At 37.9% G+C, this 19,567-nt stretch overlaps 2 protein-coding genes across 2 annotated transcripts; one reads left to right on the forward strand and one right to left on the reverse strand.

The window, feature by feature from the left end:
- Positions 1-1,696: 1,696 nt before the first annotated feature.
- On the reverse strand, positions 1,697-6,493 carry LOC128862378 (glycerophosphodiester phosphodiesterase 1). Its single transcript, XM_054100960.1, has 6 exons — positions 6,033-6,493; positions 5,655-5,976; positions 5,329-5,501; positions 4,778-4,979; positions 4,443-4,618; positions 1,697-4,381 (listed from the first exon to the last, which is right to left on the reverse strand). Exons 2-6 carry the CDS (start codon positions 5,970-5,972, stop codon positions 4,228-4,230), a joined length of 1,023 nt encoding a protein of 340 aa, XP_053956935.1. The 5' UTR covers positions 5,973-5,976; positions 6,033-6,493; the 3' UTR covers positions 1,697-4,227.
- Positions 6,494-9,079: 2,586 nt separating this feature from the next.
- LOC128862389 (GTP-binding protein Rheb homolog) lies at positions 9,080-13,040 on the forward strand. The gene is made up of 5 exons (XM_054100971.1): positions 9,080-9,278; positions 9,593-9,664; positions 11,722-11,929; positions 11,988-12,117; positions 12,172-13,040. The coding sequence occupies exons 1-5, from the start codon at positions 9,230-9,232 to the stop codon at positions 12,259-12,261; spliced, it is 549 nt and encodes a 182-aa protein (XP_053956946.1). The 5' UTR covers positions 9,080-9,229; the 3' UTR covers positions 12,262-13,040.
- The last annotated feature ends 6,527 nt before the right edge of the window (positions 13,041-19,567 follow it).

The raw sequence follows: 19,567 nt of genomic DNA on the forward strand, positions 1-19,567 counted from the left end.
TTATTCAGCTTGAAACTAAAAAAAAAAAAAAAAAAAAAAAAAAAAAAAAAAAAAAAAAAAAAAAAAAAAAAAAAAAAAAAAAAACATGTTTTAAAGTTTTTCGTTTGTTTTTAAGTATTTTTTTCTGTTCTTTTAAATATTTTTTTTTCTGTTTAAAGTCTTTTTTGTTTTTTAAGTCTTCTTTTATTGTTGGTATCTACTTGTGGTTTGGCTGAACCACTTGTTGGTGCTATGTGGAAGCGGATCGGATATTTTTAAAAGCAAAATACACCACACAAGTGGTTTGTCAAACAATGAATAAGTATTTTTTCTTATGAATAAATATTTCTTCTTATTAATTATTGGCAAGAAAATATTTTGTGACTCTTTAAAAACTTTAAAATTTACAAAATGTAATTTTTGACTCTTCCGACTCAAAAGGTTGCCGACCCCTGAGCTAGTGTGACATCGCATGTTCTTTGCTTCTTCTAGGTGCAGAATTTTTGGTTTTGAAAAGTTATTGATGACTGATGATAGCGCTGAGGGAGGATCAGCCTACAGGACTGGATGAACCATGCCGTTGCCCCTAGGCAATGCAATTCTGTGCTTTCTATAGTACCTTTACCTTTTTCTATAGTAATTTGCAATACATATGACATTATAACAAACAAAAGCTCATAAATAGTCTTAGAGAATACCAATTTTCAAATAAAATGTTTACTCGTTGAAGGTTGGTAGGTCAAAAATTGTCAAAATTATTTTCGCATTGAGTGGCACCCTTAATCGAGGTTCTAAGCAGTTGTGTACACGCATGATGGAAAGAATAATAAGACTTTACTTTTTTTTACCATCTGGTCGCATTGCCCGCGATTCCGGTGATTGTTGGTGTTCTTCTCCTTTCAGCAGTCAAATCTCCCTCTCGCTACTGCAGTGTTGCCTAGTTTTAGATATAAAAACGCACTAAAATGCCCATTTAAAGAAAATAAAATACCAAATTTTTATTGAATTATGCGTGAAAAATTGTCTTGATGATGTACAGTTTAATTTATGAGTTTTTTGTTAGGGGAAACTGTTAAGATTTTTTTGCTATATTTGAGGTTATGTAACAAGATAAGGTGCTATTTTTGTAAAAATGTCGTTATGGTTCCTTAAGTATTTTCTGGTAGTTTTTTGCTTAGTTTTACCAAGAGTACACCCACGAAGGATTGAGAACCGGAAAAAAACGATTACACCTCGCATTCAGTAAATTCAATTCACACAAAAAATGTGTGAAAAGGCTTTCAATGTTAGGAAAAGTTGAGAGAAGATTATTTAATATTTTTGCATATCCTTAAAAGGAGAAGAAAAGTTTAATAATACAGTTTTTTCACTTACAGTTTCCTTAGCTTTAAATTAAAAAAAGAAACAAACACCAAACTTAAAAAAGCACTAAATTTTTTGGGAAGAGCAAATGGCTGGCAACACTGCACAACTCAGCTAATGTGACGTCACACACTCTCTGATGGGCGCAATCTTGTTTCTATCGTTCTTGGTGTACACGGATTTATAGATGGCACGACCCTGGTTGTATACAACGGAATATTTTATGTATAAGCGCAGTATTATTTTCCTGTTGGTTACTCTGTTATTTTCTCTTGATAATTGTACTTATTCATTTGCAAATTTATTTATTCTTACCAGAAGTCTAGTTCATAACGGCAATATTACACAATTAGGATTAATTTTTTGACACTGGTCAATAAAAGTTTTTCTTTTATTATTTAAAAGCATCTTGACGTATACATACATACGTAATTAATTAATTACTATCATACGTAAGTACGTATAGACTTATCTACATACAAAGTTTTGGTATAACTAGTCAGACACAAATGAAAAAAAATATATGCAACACTTTTTACTGTGACACTTTCGTTATTGTTTTTTTTATAGTTGTGCAACAACATCACTGAAAAAGATTTGGTGGCAAAAAAAGCGCAAAAGACGCAATACTATAATAAAAAATTTAAATAAATATTAAATTTAAAAATTATTAAATAAAAATACTTAGCTAATTTAAATGATTCAACAAAAAAATATACAAATAAACATTTGGTAAAAGATAATACAAAATATATACTTATACAAATGTACATATGTAATAGATTAAAACCTTTAACAGAAACGTATAAGAAGCATTTGATAAATAATAGAATAGCTGTAAATTTTTAAGAGGGCAACTGCTAATTGATATACTGTTAATAAAACTTTTTTTTTAAACAAAATTGCCATAAATTCTTGTATATACATAAATACATACAAATGGCTGCAACTCATTAAGGGGTTAGGGGTAGTCAGAATTTTCAAAAAATCGATTTTGTTTTTTTTGCATTTTCTTATAGTATAATGTTTTAAAAATATTGTGTAAAAATTTGAAGTGAATCCGACAAATACTTTTCAAGTTATTCAACAATTAACAAAGGGCGCTCGGCCGCTCCGGAGCCGATAGCAAAACTTTAAATGCGTTTTTCTCAAAACTATGTTTTTCAAACTGGTGAACACTGTAACTTAAAAACCGCTACGTAGATTTCAATAAAATTTATACAGCTTTTGAAAAACATAAAAAACTTGTGCCTGATCGAAGGATTTTTTTTTTTTTCAAAAATTTCGATTTTTTTTTAACAATTAACTGTTGGTTTTTTCCCGAAAGTCTGAAAAATATTTCCTGAGGCCGCCATTTTGTTCATTTTGAAAAAAAAAAAAAGCTTCGATCCGGCTCGAGATTATCTATCAATAAAAATAATTTTTCTCATCCGATTGGTTTTAGATGAATCTGCAAGGACTTGTGATGTTCACCGCAAGGGACTTCTGGAGAAACGGGCTTCACACAAACAGCGATAACTTTTGCAATTATTAATTTTTTTTTTTGAAATTTTGGCGAAGTCAAGTTAAAACATGATGTTTTTATGCTATGTTTTTATTTTTGTTAAATAAATTAATTAAGTAGCAAAAAAAAATTCGTGAAAATCATCATTTTTTCGGGCCTCTGACTACCCCTAACCCCTTAACAACGGCAGGCGCCTATGAATTATACCAACCCTGTAAAATACTTAAGGAAAATTTTAAGCTGTTGAAGCGACCTGTTGGTTTTTCAACTTATCATCGTTATTTTTTAGTTGTATAACACGCAATTTTTTTATTTCCGTTACGATATCTACTTTCACGTATGAGCGTTGCAAATCGCATCTATTAAAGGTGGTAGGTACTAAAAGTACTTTACTACAAAACGGCTTTGCCAATACTTTGCTTCGACAATCAAACGTACAAAACATTGTTGTTGCTCTAGTGCTACCATCTCTAATGAATGCGCCTTGAGTCGTTGTTACATGAGCAATGCCATGTCAAAATACCGATTGGAATCAATGCGCATTGAACAGGTAGCAGCTGCAAAACAGCTGAATTGATTTTTTTTCTATTTATTTAGTCTCTAAATTGTCAAATTTTGTTTAAAATACTCTTGGTTTATAGATTTTGACATTACTGGGACCAAAAGCATAAGCAAAAAAGCATTGCACTTAGTGTTTTTGTTCTACTGCTACTACCCGTTTAATGCGCCTTGATTGGTATGGAAATTTTCAAAATAAAATACAATAAAAGTAGAATAGCTATTTTACAATTTCTCAAATTGTCAATTTCTAACTTTTTAGAGCCTTCATATGATTGGCGAAATTAAACATGTAAATTAAAACATGAGAGGTAAATAAAGCGCAGCAATTGATTACATGCAACCCTCCGGCCTGTTGTTGTTTGAACTCTTTTCATTTAAATGTGTATTTTATATGTTATGGTTAAATTACTTTTTGATTTATACATATATATATGTATGTATTACTTTGGAACAGCTTCTTAAATTATGATTTCATGTACGAATACAGAAAAAGCGCAAAGTTAAAAGATCGAGACTTACAACCAACACAAAAATCGCCATCGATTTTGTAAACCTCATTAAAAAAATTAAAACTCGATTTAAATTATTTTATACGAAAGCACCTGCATGTGCCTAAATGCTAAGTGTTAATTTGAGTTTCTGCAGAATTTGTGCCACCAGCAAAGTAATTTATAAAAAAAGCATGTTGGTATTTGCGCATTTTTTAAATGCAGTGTAATTTAAAAATGTAGGTGTGTGTACTATGTCTGCAGGAAAAAATATATTTAATGGAAAATATAGGTATCCGTGCAATGTACGTGTAAAACCTATTTTTTTTTTAACTAAGCCTTCATTAGCAGGTGTGGTTCGGAGCGTAACGAATCGGTTAAATATTGAGTTTTCATTGTTTTTTGAAAATATCGTTTTTCATTGGGCGAATTTACATTATATACCAATGGACGGACGCCCACATTGCGCCAAAGTTCAGCGATGTGACTGTAAAAAATAAAGGAATTAAAATGGAGGTTCGTTCGGTCCTAAGTGTTAATAAACTTACAGGTTGAATTCTTCTTTGCTGACAAATACAACGCTAATTCCAATCACTGGTGCAATAATATTGCGAAAGAATGCGCCGTAAATCGATGTGATCAGTGTTGAGGCCTTCAGAATTGCCAATGAAAGCGATTTTTCTGTCCAAAGGCCGCAAATCAATTCTGGATGTAACTTGCGTAACTAACGAGGAGAAGTTTTAGAATATTTACATGCTTGTTTCTTCTTAATATACATATTTAAGAAAAATCTCATACATCGCGAATCAACTTACAATAATAGCACGCTAGTTTTATAAAAATCTCGCGCCCAACCAAGAAGCTATTGCTTAAAAAGCCTTACCTGATAGATGGCATATGGTGAGCGGCTGATGAGTATTGTGCGTGAGGAAAATTGTGAATTAGCTTTTATTATAGCCTTTAACTGTTCCAGCATTCGTACGCTATTGTCCAAAATGTGCAAGAAGACAGTTATTCGTTGTTGTTCCTCCAAGAGTTGTATTAACTCTGTAAGTGTGAGTATGCGCTCAGCCTCAAATTGTGAGCTGAAAAGAATGAAAATACAGCACAAGCAATTGCAATTAAAAACCTACGATACTACCGGAGCAACTCGGATTTATATCCGAACAAGAACTGTCGCAGCAAGAGCATGCCCCAAACCAATATGGGAAATGTTTATGCTGTTACAGCAACCTAATAATTTTTAAAGAATAAAGATAAAAGTATATGAATACAAAATCCGTTTCATGCATGGCGATAATACTTCATAGCTTTGCTTGCATGCCATAGACGACATATATGTGACAGAGGTTCATTGAGTTTGAAAATGTCAGTCGCGGCAGAGAGTTTGATATAACTTACTTACATGTACACTTTTTTACTTGCTTTTCTTACCCTAATGGATGCAGCTCGGTTATATTCAATTTGCCCAATTCTTCCAGGGTGTAGCGGGCAATGCCACCCATTAAACCGGCACGTTCCAGCGTTTCCCGATTTACAATAACTACCTCACCACACGCCGTTAATCCGGCTTCCAGTAGCACATTGCGATAGCCGCGTGCCGCGCACTGAAATACAAGCACATGGATGTTTAGCCTATACATATATATATATACATATACATATATGACAAAGGATACTCGTATAAGCCGGCAAATATTGATTTTTCCGCCACCACTAAAAGATGATTCACAGTTTTACATTTTTGTTATTGCAATTACCTTTTTTATTGCAGCTCTGGAGTTTTCAGGCGCATCATAGCCAGCACCACGATTTGCAATTGGCCAATATGTTAGCTCCTCCGGCGCGCAACCACCCAGCAAACTAAGCAAACGCTTCTCATCCGGACTGCGTAGCTTGGCGAATTTGGAAGCCACACAAGCCACGAGTAGCACCAATGTCAACCATGGTATACACGCCGATGCAAGATTGCAGGTGAACCAGAAGACATTAAAAAGCACTGAGAGTAAGCGCGCCGAACACCATAGCAGTTGGTAGAGCATTTTAAGGAGGGTCCACAGCACGCCCAGAATTCTCATTCAGCTGTGTTCAAAAGCGTTTTAGTTCATTTATAATAATTGTATTTTTTTCTAATTCACCTTCTATATAGAAATTTTCTTCGGACTGCCAAAATCGTCTTAAATGTAGCAGAGTTTACTCGCCACTCCCTTTCACACCACCCGGTCGGTTGATCGTTTGTGCTGCCAACTTCCTATCATTCACTTCCTCTCTCTTTTCTTAATGTGCCTTTTCTTTGGTTACGTTGGACAACGCAATTGCATTCTTAAATTCATGAAAATTGTGCAATTTTGAAAGTATAAAAGCTACTGTTATCTTTTCCTTCGCTAGGACACTCTGCCCTTGGCCGGTTTATGTACATTACAAACTCTCATATACAATACAACCCGGTTCTCAAAAGACTTTAAAGAAATTGTTTGATAGTAACTTTTTTGTTGCTGTTCGAAAGGTGAGAATTTACTAATAAGAACTGAGTATTTGCCGTGGACAAACCGAAATGGTCTAATAAGAATGTATGACGATGCCAAAGCAAATGTGTCGATAAAGCAAAAGAAAGTTTAATATAGAGGAGATCCAAGAATGATACACGGTGCACAGATTACAGAAGGTGGCGCCCTCTGAAAACCGCTACTTTATTTTTTGCGATTTCAACAACCGATGGCGTTAGTGTCTCGCCTTTGTTAACTTTGTTTATAGATTTTGACATTCTAGGGACCAAAAGTAAAATTCATTGCTTATGTTGTTTTTGGCCTACTACTACTACCTGCTTAATGTGCCTTGGTTTGGCCGGATAAATTTCCTCAGCTGTGAGAGCAGTTTATAAATCCCTGCCAGGCACGGTACTAGTCACATCGGTTTTGATTTCATCTAACGGTAGGCCCACGAAGCATGTTGCTTCGACGGGGCGGGCCCAAAGAGAGAGCGATGTTTGGTTAGTGAGTCGACGGGGTCATGTGAATAGGTTGTCAGTGTCGTGCGGGGTACCTTTACATAACGGACATATGTTGAGTATGTCGGAGTCAATTATCGATTGGCAGGAGTTTAACTTACTACAATATGCTGAACGCAAATGGTGAACTCTATCTTGTGGTTGTTGTAGCAGCAATACTAAACCCTGTCAGTGTAGTGTAAATCACCGGTCGTCTTCGCCTAACTCAACTAAGGGTAGGCTCAGGAAACTTACTGTTTTCACAGGTTGGGTCCTAAAGGAGAGGGGCGCTAGATGAGTGATGTAACAAGTGCAACGGGTGGAGCCACCTTGAGATCTGTTCAAGCCTTAAGTCACATAGGTAAAGGTCCACATGGTATGTGGTCACGACGTTGCTGTTGTTGTTGTTGTTGTATCAGCATAAACATTCCCCATACATATATGGGGAATGCTGCTGAAGTGACAGTCATTGGCCGGATATAAATCCGGTTCGTTCCGGTAACGTAGAACCGACTGTCATGAGAACGTATAAATCCGGGTCGTTCCGGTAACGTAGAACCGACTGTCATGGGAATGACGTCTTAGGCCTCAACGGTTACCACATTCCATGTGGGCCGGAACTACCAACCGCCTCCACAAACCATACATTAACGGTAATAATAAGTTTACATATAAGTAGATGATCCACTTTTTCGTGCATAACTCAACCCTTAATTAAAAAGCGAGATTTCCCATACAATATTTCTCTCCCAAAATCTGAGATTATAAAATATTCCTAGATAATAACGATACTTTTCGACATACAAGCCTGTGTTTTCTGTGTAATAGATCATTATTTTTATGAGTGTAAAGAAAAACGTCAGAGTAAAAACTAAATAAAATGGATGCCGGCAAAGAAAACAGGTTTGTAGACATAATTCTAATAAAATGTTTGTTAGGTATCATTAACAATGTATTCATATAACAGAAAAAAACTTGTGTCCATAAACGGATGTCGTCTTATTACTTATAATAAAATGTAATATCGAATTTCGAATGCGTATGCTGCCATAATTTTTTGAAACCTCAGTAAAAGTCGTTTACGGATTTCCTTCAACTGTTTATTATTAGCAGCCAATTGCGCGTGAACGGGTAGATTAATTTTGTGAATTTATTGGTAATAAATGCATAAGTGAACGTTCTTTAAGGAGATTATAAAAAAAGAAAGCCTATCTCTTTTTGTTCGGTGCAACAGCAATGGCACGATGTTTGCAATACAAAATTTCAGCATAACCACGTCCTATGTTAAACCTTCTTTAAATAACTTTAATCTGATCACCTTTGCCAAAAATTTAAAAAATATTAACTTGTTTTGATAAAATAAAATAGAAGTATTAGTTAAAGGCGGCCGCCGTAGCCGAATGGGCTGGTGCGTGATTACCATTCGGAAAAAAAATGTTTTTCTGATAGCGGTCGCCCCTCGGCAGGCAATGGCAAACCTCGGAGTGTATTTCTGCCATGAAAAAGCTCCTCATAAAAATATCTGCCGTTCTTTGGAGTCAGCTTGAAACTGTAAATTACTTTCTAAAAATTTCTTTGAAAGCATTATATCTTGGAAAGTTTGTATCTCTAATTTATTTATTTAATATATATATTATCTGAAAACTTTCGCTCCGCACCTATTCATTTGCGGCTGTTAATTTTCGCAGTTTTAAAGGTAATTGACATCGACATCTGTCAACCATTAAAAACATATGAAACACTGTGATTGAACAATTCACAGTTCAAAAATGTTGGCAAAGTGTGAAATGGTAATGGCCAATTAAATAATGTAGTGAAACATTTTCAACTTGGGTTTTTATGAAGTTTCACCAAAAAGTACTCAATTTAGAAGGTAGGTGCTTTGGTTAAAAATAACAAAACGGCAACACTGATTACAAGAGTAATACAGTACGGACCGTAAAGTTTTAGTGTAAAGTACAGTATGCTCGAAAATTTCTGTGATACATGCGTGAGTGAGAGCTAAGAGCTTCTCAGCTGTGAAGTTTCTATCGAAGAATTAATAAATGAAAGGCGCCACTATACGTCAACATTCATTTAAATAATTTCAAATTACTCAAAAAAGTAAAAACAGCTGAAGGGAAACAAAAAAAAAAGAAGAACTAGAAAAGTGGAAGTGCTCACGCAAGGAATAGTGATAAAGCAGAGTTCAAAGTAAATTATCCACAATCGCAGTTGTAAATTTTTTTTGGAGAATTTAACGCGTGAAGCTTTTAATTTATAGGAACGCAATTTATTAAAAAAAATCTGAATTGAAGCAAATAACAAAACTAAAGAAGTTTAGAAAAAGAAAAGAGCATATTCAGTAAAATGCCACTAAAGGAACGGAATATCGCCATGATGGGCTACAGCTCAGTTGGTAGGACGTTAGGGTCACTATACTACCATATTTTGTCGGGAGCTTTCATACATAAATAATTGAATAAAATCCAATACGACGCGCATAAAATACATAATTTTATGACGTTCCCAAAAAATGAACTATTATAATTGGAAAAAAGCGCATGAAGACAATTTGCGAATCTATACATATACATGTGTACATGCATATATACTGCTGGATTAATATGAACTCTGCATATTTTCTTTTTATTGCATTTGTTACATTGCCTCCTTGGTGCTAATGATCGATGGCTGGCGCTTTTGTTTTTGGCTGCAACTACACTGGCACAGGGAAATCATCGCTATGCATACAATTTGTTGAGGGTCAATTTGTGGACTCCTACGATCCAACAATTGAGAATAGTAAGTACACACATGTTGAGAATAGTGAACCTGAGACAACAATAAGATAAAGGTTAGAGTTGAAACAAAAAAAAAAAATTAAAAAAATGGGTAAAGTGAATGGCGAACACTAATTTGATGCCTATTGCTGATTATATACTGTTACGCAAATTTTTTGTTAAAGGGAAATGTGATTAATCGTTAGTGTTATCGCTCTGACTGCTGACCTCAGCTAAAAACAAAAAAAAAAATTTTTATTAGTTACATAGAATTCCTGAAAAGGTATGGTATGGCCCATATAATCGCTATAGTTCCCATTGTACAAATATATGTGTATATATTTCGTAAATTACATATCGACCATAATGACTTCATCAGTTCATGTAGGTGCTTCCTATCGAAGAATGCTAATATATGAGAGTCTAATAGCAAAGTTGTTTGATGAGTGCCCGCTTCACTCTCTGCGAGAATTCGCCAAAGCCAATTAGCATTTTACCCAGTTTTATGTTAAGAAAGATCGCAAATAACTAACTTAACTTTTTATTTATCAATACAATTGACACATCGACCCTCTTTCGATATTCTGTAGGTATTATAACGAAACTCAGAATATTAAAGGAAACCACAAATAACTTTTTATATTCGTAGCCAAACTTAATTTTCATAGAGCGATAAACTTTCAAATTTGATTTCCCTCCCAACTTTTTCATTTTTACACATTCATGTTTCTCTTTTCAATGTTATATGTAATTTTTTTATAATTCATTATACACATATGCGATATTCGCCTGATGGCAGTTTTTTGTTTTTATTACGTTTTCTTTATAAGCTTCAAGAACAAAGCTGCGATATTCTTATTAATAAATATCAGTGTTAATTCGGAGATTTTAACATTTAGAATTTGGAAGGTTTTGATTGATATTCGGCTGCAATTCTATAGAGCAACGCATTAAATTTATTAAGAGAACGTACTGCCCTGGCTTTAAGGGCTCACTAGCCCGACCCTTTTTCAAGAATTAATTTTGGGTTTTGTGTGGCGAACAAAGCAACGAGCCCGGCCGTGTACTTTGACAGGTTTAGATGTTATTGTTGATGGTAAGTTTTGGTAAACTAACAAGTCCGATGTGAGGTGCACGTTCTCTGCCAGTTGATTCCTATTTGAACATTTTCTGATAGACATTTTTTGAGCCATTTTCTATAATATTATATTAAATTAGTTTGTTCAGAATTTCATAATGACGCTGATAAAACTGGGCGTATGGTATAATGACATATGGCACCTATTGCCGCAAAGAACACCTCTTTCCCAAGTTGTCAGAGGTGGCTTCAGGACAGCCAAGGGATACCTCCTGATGTCTCCGCTGCAACACTTATACAATGAGACATCCATGCTTCCGGTTGATGCTACCGCAAGAATGACCCCTACAGGCATTTGCCAGAGACTGAGCCACCTTCTAGGCGAATCAGGAGACATCTCTTCGGCTACAATGACGAGATCCAGGATCAGACACTACTGCAACCACCTCCCATCGCAGACGAAGAGCTTCAACTGCCTCGTGAGACCCGGTACCCCGCACGATACTAACCACCTATTCACATGGCCTCTTAAATCCACTCATTTAACATCCCTCTCCTCTGCACCTAAACCAACGAAATATCATGTTTTCTGGGCCTACCGTTCGATGAGGTAGACGATGGCGATTGCGACTATACCGCACTGCTTCAACAACCATAATCACCTCTTTTCAAAACCCATAGTACGGGAGAAGCTTTGACTCGCCCTGGTTTTGTCAAGAACACATGCACATTCGCTATTAGCACGCACCTATTTAGATGTTCCTGGGAAAGTTCAGTTCGAGGTGTATTCCGCGAGTAAATCTCCGTTGTGCGTCGAAAATTAATAAGAAATATAATTGAAATTTATATGCCATCATTGAGTAAAACTATTCGACTAAGTAACATTTTGTATAGGATATGTTATTAAATCACAAGGAAGTCATTTTGTCATACTTCTATTAGGGAATATATAAATTTTATTAAAGATTAATTTTAATATTTTGGACATATGTTTTGTATAGCTTTTACGAAAGTAGCGCGTGTCAATTCGCAGGATTACGAAGTGAAAGTAGTTGATACAGCTGGTCAGGATGAATACAGTATATTCCCTGTGCAATATAGCATGGACTTTCACGGCTATGTGCTTGTCTACTCGATAACCAGCCAAAAATCATTTGAAGTCATTAAATTTATCTACGAAAAGTTATTGGAAGTAATGGGGAAAAAATAGTAAGTTAATGATAACAAATATACCTCGTGCAATAAATAAAAATGTTTTTCTTAATAGTGTACCTGTTGTATTAGTTGGCAACAAAACTGATTTACATCAGGAGCGCACAGTGACCACGGAAGAGGGACGAAAATTAGCAGAATCTTGGCGAGCAACATTTTTGGAAACATCAGCTAAGCAAAATGAGGTAGGAAAATTATTCTACACGAAATCATTTATATTTCTTAATATTAAATAATAGTCTGTTGCCGACATCTTTCATCGACTACTGATATCCATTGAGAGCGAGAATGGCAATCCACAGGAGAAGAGTAATTGCATTATCTCGTGAAAGCACAATGTAGACATAAGTTACCGGCCACGTCAACGAAAACAACACCCTGTACCGATTGCCACTGCAACATCAATACATATTGAAGCAGTAGCAGAAGCTACTGTTGCACCTGAAACAACAACGAATCAGGTCATATTGCAGCTGTTTTATGAGTGCGAATTGTGGAACAGCTGCAGTGCTTAGTAGGCGTGGTCGTGGTGAAAGTAGAACGCGCGCGTATGTGTGAACCAAATGAATGTGTAGATGAGAGTGCTTGTGCGAATTTTTCTTATATCCCCACAGCGTAGTTGCCAAATATTACTTTGGGCTCTACCAAAACTAAACATCATACATATGTATGTAGGTAAATGCGTTAGTCTTACAGCATTGATAAGCTTCGTTGAATTAAATAAAAAAATATACTTTATTTCTTAAAAAAAATGTCAAGTTGGGTAAGGTTAACCATTATAATTCACTTCGTTTAAATTTTGCAGGAGACTTGCATTTTTTTAACTTTAATGAGTGCACTTAATTTTAAAAATGTACTGTTCATAATATTCTACCTGAAAATTGCAGTGTTTTTGTTTGTTATTTAAATACGTACACATGCAGGGTTTTAGGTCTCCTGTAAAATTTATTGTGGTTTTCATTGTCCACCAGTGACCGTTACTCAAATGTTTTCTGAGAGTATTTTGATTTTAGTAACAAAGAAAATTTAAATGAAGCGTAGAAATGAATAAGCATTAAAAATGAAATTTAAATGACAGAAGTAAAACAAATGCGATAGTAAAAATTAATTCTTTGTTTCAACTGCAATATTGTAGCATTAATTGATTAAAATAAAATGAATAAGTTCTTTAGAAATAGAATGTATATACATATGTATGTAAGTTTCGAAACAGTTTCATAAAATACCGTCAGGGTTCGGAAAAGTTTGTTTTCAATGATAGAGAGTTGTTTTTTGCATTTTTATAAAACAATGTCCGACCAACATTGGCATAAAATTCAGAATTCTAATTTAGTTTAATTTTTTTTTTGCAAGAATACATTTAATGTTTTTTAAACACATGAGCATAATTTTTGTTCTTGCTGGCTTTTATTCTTAATTGCTTATTCGTTTAAGTTTTAAGGAAATTAGTTTGAATTGCTCATGCTAAAATAACAGAGCTATTTAGAGCAATTGCGATTGCGATTGAAAATTATAAAAATAAAAAGCAACAATGCTGAAAACAATATTTTATTTCGGATCCTTGACACCGTATTCAAACTTTTTCTCAACTGTTTTTCCTTTTAATTTAATATATTAAAATAATTTCGTATATTTACAAAAAATATTTTAATATGTTCAATACCGCCAATAATTTTAAAAAGTTTACTTCTAACAAGAGAAACTGAAAATAAAACAAATAAAAAACGGAATGATATTACTTTGTGTTTATTAAAATAAATTTAAGTTTTTGAATTCTTTAGATTAAAGTTACTGGACCAAAGTGTTGCTTTAGCGAAAGTAATGCTTTCATAATTATTGTAATCACCACGGTAATAAAAGCTGCCGCCGTAGCCGAATGGCGATATATTCAGTCTGAAAAATGAGATCCTTTGCCATAACGCGGCTTAAGCTGCTGGGTGCCTAGCCCAAATGCCATAGCCGCAACGTTGCAGCATTTGTGGATTAGTCATGCCGTAACCATAAAGAGCTGTTATTGAAGTATCGTCGTTCATTTATAGTTTGCCAATTTTTTATCGCAATTACACTAGTCTACATCTAGTCTACATCTGGCATCTTTAAATACAATCCTTCTTTTTTCAAATGGCGTTTTGTTTGCTCAAATATCATTTTTTTTCGCAGAGATATCGCATTTTGAAATTTTCATGTTTCGAAATTTTCCTACACCTGAAAATCGATTAAGATAACATAGACATGATATAGTCGATTACTAATTTTCTTGGGTTTGAGGGCCTGAAATATATGGATTAATAGTATGTAAATTTGGAGTTTGTGGGTAAGCCTGCTTGCGGCATGATAGGGGTGGTTACTAGGGGTTAGGGCTGTGTGTGACTCGGTACCCAAAGGTTAGATAGTGTAGGGGTGTGGTGAGTCAGCACACTTATGGTGTGAGACAAAATTTTAAGAAAAATAAGACTCAATTCAAGAAAATTAGTAACCGACTATATCATGTCTATGTTATCTTAATCGATTTTCAGGTGTAGGAAAATTTCAAAATGCGATATCTCTGCGAAAAAAAATGATATTTGAGCAAACAAAACGCCATTTGAAAAAAAAGGCTTGTATTTAAAGATGCCATCCTTTAATTTTGGTGAAAGAAAACATCTGCAAGGCTACATAACCTCAAATATGGGCAAAAATGGGGTTTTTTGCACTTTTAGGTTAGGATATCTCGAAAACTCAAACTAATAGAGCAATTCTGAGGCCAGATTTGGATTCAGCGCATCATAAACCTTCGGAAATATATAGTCTGGTTTCTGGGTCTGAATGTTGGTTAAATTTTGTCGGCCTGTGTTATCAAAACAAATCTAAAGTATCTGCTTACGGTTACGGAGGAAAACCAAAATTCAATAGATACATACAGCTACGGTTATGGTTGTGGGACCTAAACGTTTACAGTGATGCCCATATGTTTGATCAGAACAGCTGATTGCCGTGGTTAGGGTTATGGCTAATAATACGTTCACATATAAGTAGATGATCAACTTTTTCGTGCCTAACTCTCAATCCGTAACTGAAAAGCGTGATTTCCCATAAAAAATGTCTCTCCCAAAATCTGAGATTATAAAATAATCCTAGATAACAACCATACTTCCTGACATACAACCCTGTGCTATCGATAATTAATGTTATGAATGTAAGGACAAACATCAAAATAAAAACTAAAGAAATGGGCGCCGGCAAAAAACAGGTTTGTGTACATAATTCTAATAAAATTTTTTGTTAAATATTATTAATTATGGATTCATTTTACAGAAAAAAGCGTGTGTCATTACTTATATATATAATGTAATATCGAATTTCGAATGCGTATTGCTGCCATAATTTTTTGCAACCTCAGTAAACGTCGTTTACAGATTTCCTCCACCTCTTTATTATTTGCAGCCAATTGTGCAATTAAATTAGCTATTTCTTCTCCTTGTCTTTCTTCATATCGTTAATAATAATCACACAAATCAAAAACATCGAAATAATTTCAAGAAACACCTTTCACAACAGTATTGAGAGCTGATTGTCAATTTTGCAGGTAATTTGCCAAATGTGAACGGGTAGATTAATTTTGTGGATTTATTGGTAATTAATGCATATGTGAACGTACTTTAAGGCACGAAGCCCCTATTCGCAGCTTTAGTTTGCAATGCCATCAATTCATTGAAAAAAAATCTGCTACCTAATTTCGTCTAACAAAATTTGTTAATTGAAGTCTGCTCAAGTGCAACACTGCAGAGCAACTAAAGATGAGAGTGAGAGATCTTTCATTTTTGTTCTTGTTTTACCTGTAACTAGTCTATCAAGTTTTTCGCCATGAAGTTTCCCTATATGACTATGTGACCAAGAAACCAAGTGAGATGGAGTCTACTCAATAGTTCGATAATTATCCAGCACATGTTAAGAATGAAATATGTTGTGCGATACACTAGACAGGGCTAGTATACTGGGGCAGCAGCCCTTGGTCGGGAAAAACCCGAGTCATTCCGGTAACGTAGAACCGGCTGCCGTGGTAATGGAACCGCCACCACAACCCACACCTCCACGGTGAGGAACCTATCGGAGCAACACAACTCCCCTTCAACCCCTCCCCTTCCTTCCTGCTCCAACCCCAGTGCGGGGACAAACCAGCAGCTCCTGGTCCCCCGTACAGTCTGTTCCGTGTGTCAGACCGTAATACCTCGGAATCTGGTATCAGTCCAATGCAATTCCTGCAATGGCTGGTGCCATTTTCGGAGATGTCCCGGCCTGCGCACCACCCGTGAGTAGACAACTGCCTACGTTGCCCCCTGCTGCAGAGCCTTGCACCCACCACCGCCCCCGGAGTCGCGGCCGCCCACCACCATCAGGCCGCAACAACCACAGTGGATTGCGCAGCAGGTCCAACGTAGACAACCCCACGCGTCCCTCACCCCCCGAATTACACAGACCTCACCAAGAAGCTTCAAGCTTCTCCAGTTTAACTGCAACGGACTTACGAGTAAGGTCGACGAGATAGTCGACTTTATGAGCCGGCACAGTATTAAAATAGCTGCGGTCCAAGAAACAAAGTTGCACGCTAGGTCATCTCTGATCACCAGGGATGGCTATAACGTGCACAGACACGATCGCGAGCGAGACAATGGTGGTGGCCTAGCGTTTATAGTCCACCACACAGTGCAGTATCGTCTCATCGATGAAGGTATCGACCGCAGGGACAGCACCTTAGAATGTCAAGCCATAGCTGTCCGGTCAGGCGATTCCGAGCTCGAAATATTTAACATATATATAGCCCCTGTCACCTGCTGCCCGGCAGGATATCACCCTGATATAGGTGCGCTCATCAGAGGTGAAAACCGATTGGTTGTAGGTGACTTCAATGCGCATCACGATCTTTGGCATTCAAGCCTGCCAAATGATCGTAAGGGACAGCAACTGGCAGAGCAGATAGACGACTCGACATTCAGCACTGTGAACGACGACGCCCCCACCAGCGTAGTGGGCAATTGCAGTAGCTCGCCTGACCTAACAATAGCTAGCGCGGGTCTGATAAATAGCATAACGTGGCGACCTATGCTATCGCTTGCATCAAACCACTTGCCCATTATCGTCTCGATTGAGAGACCTGCCGACTTCGTTTCCGCGAATCACCGGTCCTATTTTAACTTTAAAAAAGCTAATTGGGCCGGCTTCACAGAATTCACCGAGGACACCTTCGCCGCTCTTCCCATCCCCACTGATGTGCGCGTAGGCGAACGCGCATTCCGCAAGGTGCTCACAGCTGCTGCGGCTCGCTTCATTCCAGCTGGAAGTTATAAGGACATTCGTCCTCATTTCCTAGCCGAAGCAGCCAGTTTAGCAAACGAGCGTGACCACCTACGCCAGGCCGATCCCGGGGATCCCCGCATAAGGGATCTCAATTTGGAGATCCGGCAACTGGTAAATCAACATAAGCGGACTAAATGGGTTGACCACCTGAAGACCTGTAACCTCACCTCTGGGCTGAGTAAGCTCTGGTCCACCGTTAGGTCCCTGTCGAACCCGACGAAGCACAACGACAAAGTGGCTATCACCTTCAACGGTTGTACTTCGTCGGACCCGAAGAGATGCGCGAGCTATTTTAGCCGGCTTTTCATACTGCATCCTCCGGGCGACAGAACCAAACGTCGTGTTACCAGAAGGCTGCACAAACTGACGAACGACAGTGCGCCACTTACTTTCTCCGGTGATGAGGTTCAGGGGGCCATCAACAAGTCGAAATCATCGAAAGCCATTGGCCCTGACGGCTTAAACGCGCTGATGCTGAAGCATCTGGGACCCCTGGGAGTAGGATTCCTCACAAGGGTCTTCAATTTGTCCCTGGCCACTCTCATCATCCCTGACAAGTGGAAAGCAGGAAGAGTGGTCCCACTACTGAAACCTGGGAAACCCGCCAACCAAGGGGAGTCTTATCGGCCGATAACTCTCCTTTCCCCAGTAGTGAAGACACTTGAAGCCCTCCTACTCCCATTCTACACGACACACCTGGCCTCAGCCCCACATCAGCACGGATTCCGACGAGTGCACAGCACCACCACTGCACTCACCGCCATAAACGCCCAGATAAATCGCGGGCTTAACCAAAACCGCCCCTGCGAGAGGACTGTCCTAGTAGCGTTGGACCTAAAGAAGGCTTTCGATACAGTCAGCCATTTCACGCTACTAGATGATATTTATCAGTCGACACTCCCGCCAGGGCTGAAGATCAGTGATTTTTCGAGATCAAATATCAAAGCAGAGGAAGATTAAGCAAGGTGTACCGCAAGGTGGTGTCCTTTCTCCCTTGCTTTTTAACTTCTACATCTCGAAGCTCCCCCAACCACCAGCGGGAGTTTCCCTGATATCATACGCTGACGACTGCACGATAATGGCGTCGGGCAATGACATTGATGGCCTGTGTTCCAAAGTGAACAACTACCTCACCGACCTTTCTCGCTTTTTCACTGTGAGGAATCCCCAACTTTCCCCCACCAAGTCCCCGGCGACCCTCTTTACCACCTGCACAAAGGAGGTCAAGCTGTCCCTTAAGGTAAAAGTAGATGGCACACCAATTCCGACCTTAAATAACCCCAAAATGTTGGGTGTAACCTTTGACAGCTTGCTCTCCTTCTCTGCGCATACAACCGCAATTGCCACAAAAGTCCAAAATCGCAACAAGGTCCTCAAATCCCTGGCCGGCAGCACTTGACGCAAAGACAAAGAACTGTTGCTTTCGACATTTAAGGCAATTGGTCGGCCGGTTCTAAACTATGCTGCCCCTGTCTGGTCACCTGGAACTAGTGATTCGCAGGGGACAAAGCTACAGACATGTCAAAATACCGCCATTCGGACAGCGACCGAGTACCTCCTGATGTCTCCCATCCAACATCTTCACAACGAGGCACAAATGCTCCCAGTAGCGGAGCACAACAAACTGCTCAGCAAGCAGTTCCTGCTGGGATGTTACCGCAGGTTTCACCCCTGCAGACACCTGCTTGAGCCTGAGCCGCCTCCCAGGCACGTCAGGAGACACCTCTTAGACTACGCTGACGAAATCCAGGACAAAACTGACCGAACCCTACTGGACCGGACAGTATTTAGACAGTCAATAAACGACATACACCGGGAGACCGTTACCACCTTCATGAACTCCCGCCCCGTTAATGCCATAATCGGAGTCCAACCACCACCTATTGCAGACGAAGAGCTCCAGCTTCCCCGTGAGACTCGTGTAACACTGGCACAATTACGTTCTGGATACTGTAGCAGGTTAAACTCCTACATATCCAGAATCGACCCCGACATACCAAACACATGTCCGGCATGTGAAGGTACCCCGCACGACACTAACCACCTCTTCACATGTCCCCTCAAACCGACTCATCTAACCCCCCTCTCCCTCTGGACCTAACCTGTCGAAACTGCATGTTTCCTGGACCTACTCCTATATGAGCTAGACGAAGACGACCGATGATATGCCTACACAGACAGGGCTACCTATGCTGTTAAAACAACAACAACAAATGAAATATGTTTAAACAATTTGAACTACAAAATGCGAATAATCACTTGAGTTTATTTATTAGATATTAAATTCTAGGTCGTTTATTT

The sequence above is a fragment of the Anastrepha ludens genome, chromosome 2, assembly GCF_028408465.1.
Source record: "Anastrepha ludens isolate Willacy chromosome 2, idAnaLude1.1, whole genome shotgun sequence".
Taxonomy (NCBI): Eukaryota; Metazoa; Arthropoda; class Insecta; order Diptera; family Tephritidae; genus Anastrepha; species Anastrepha ludens.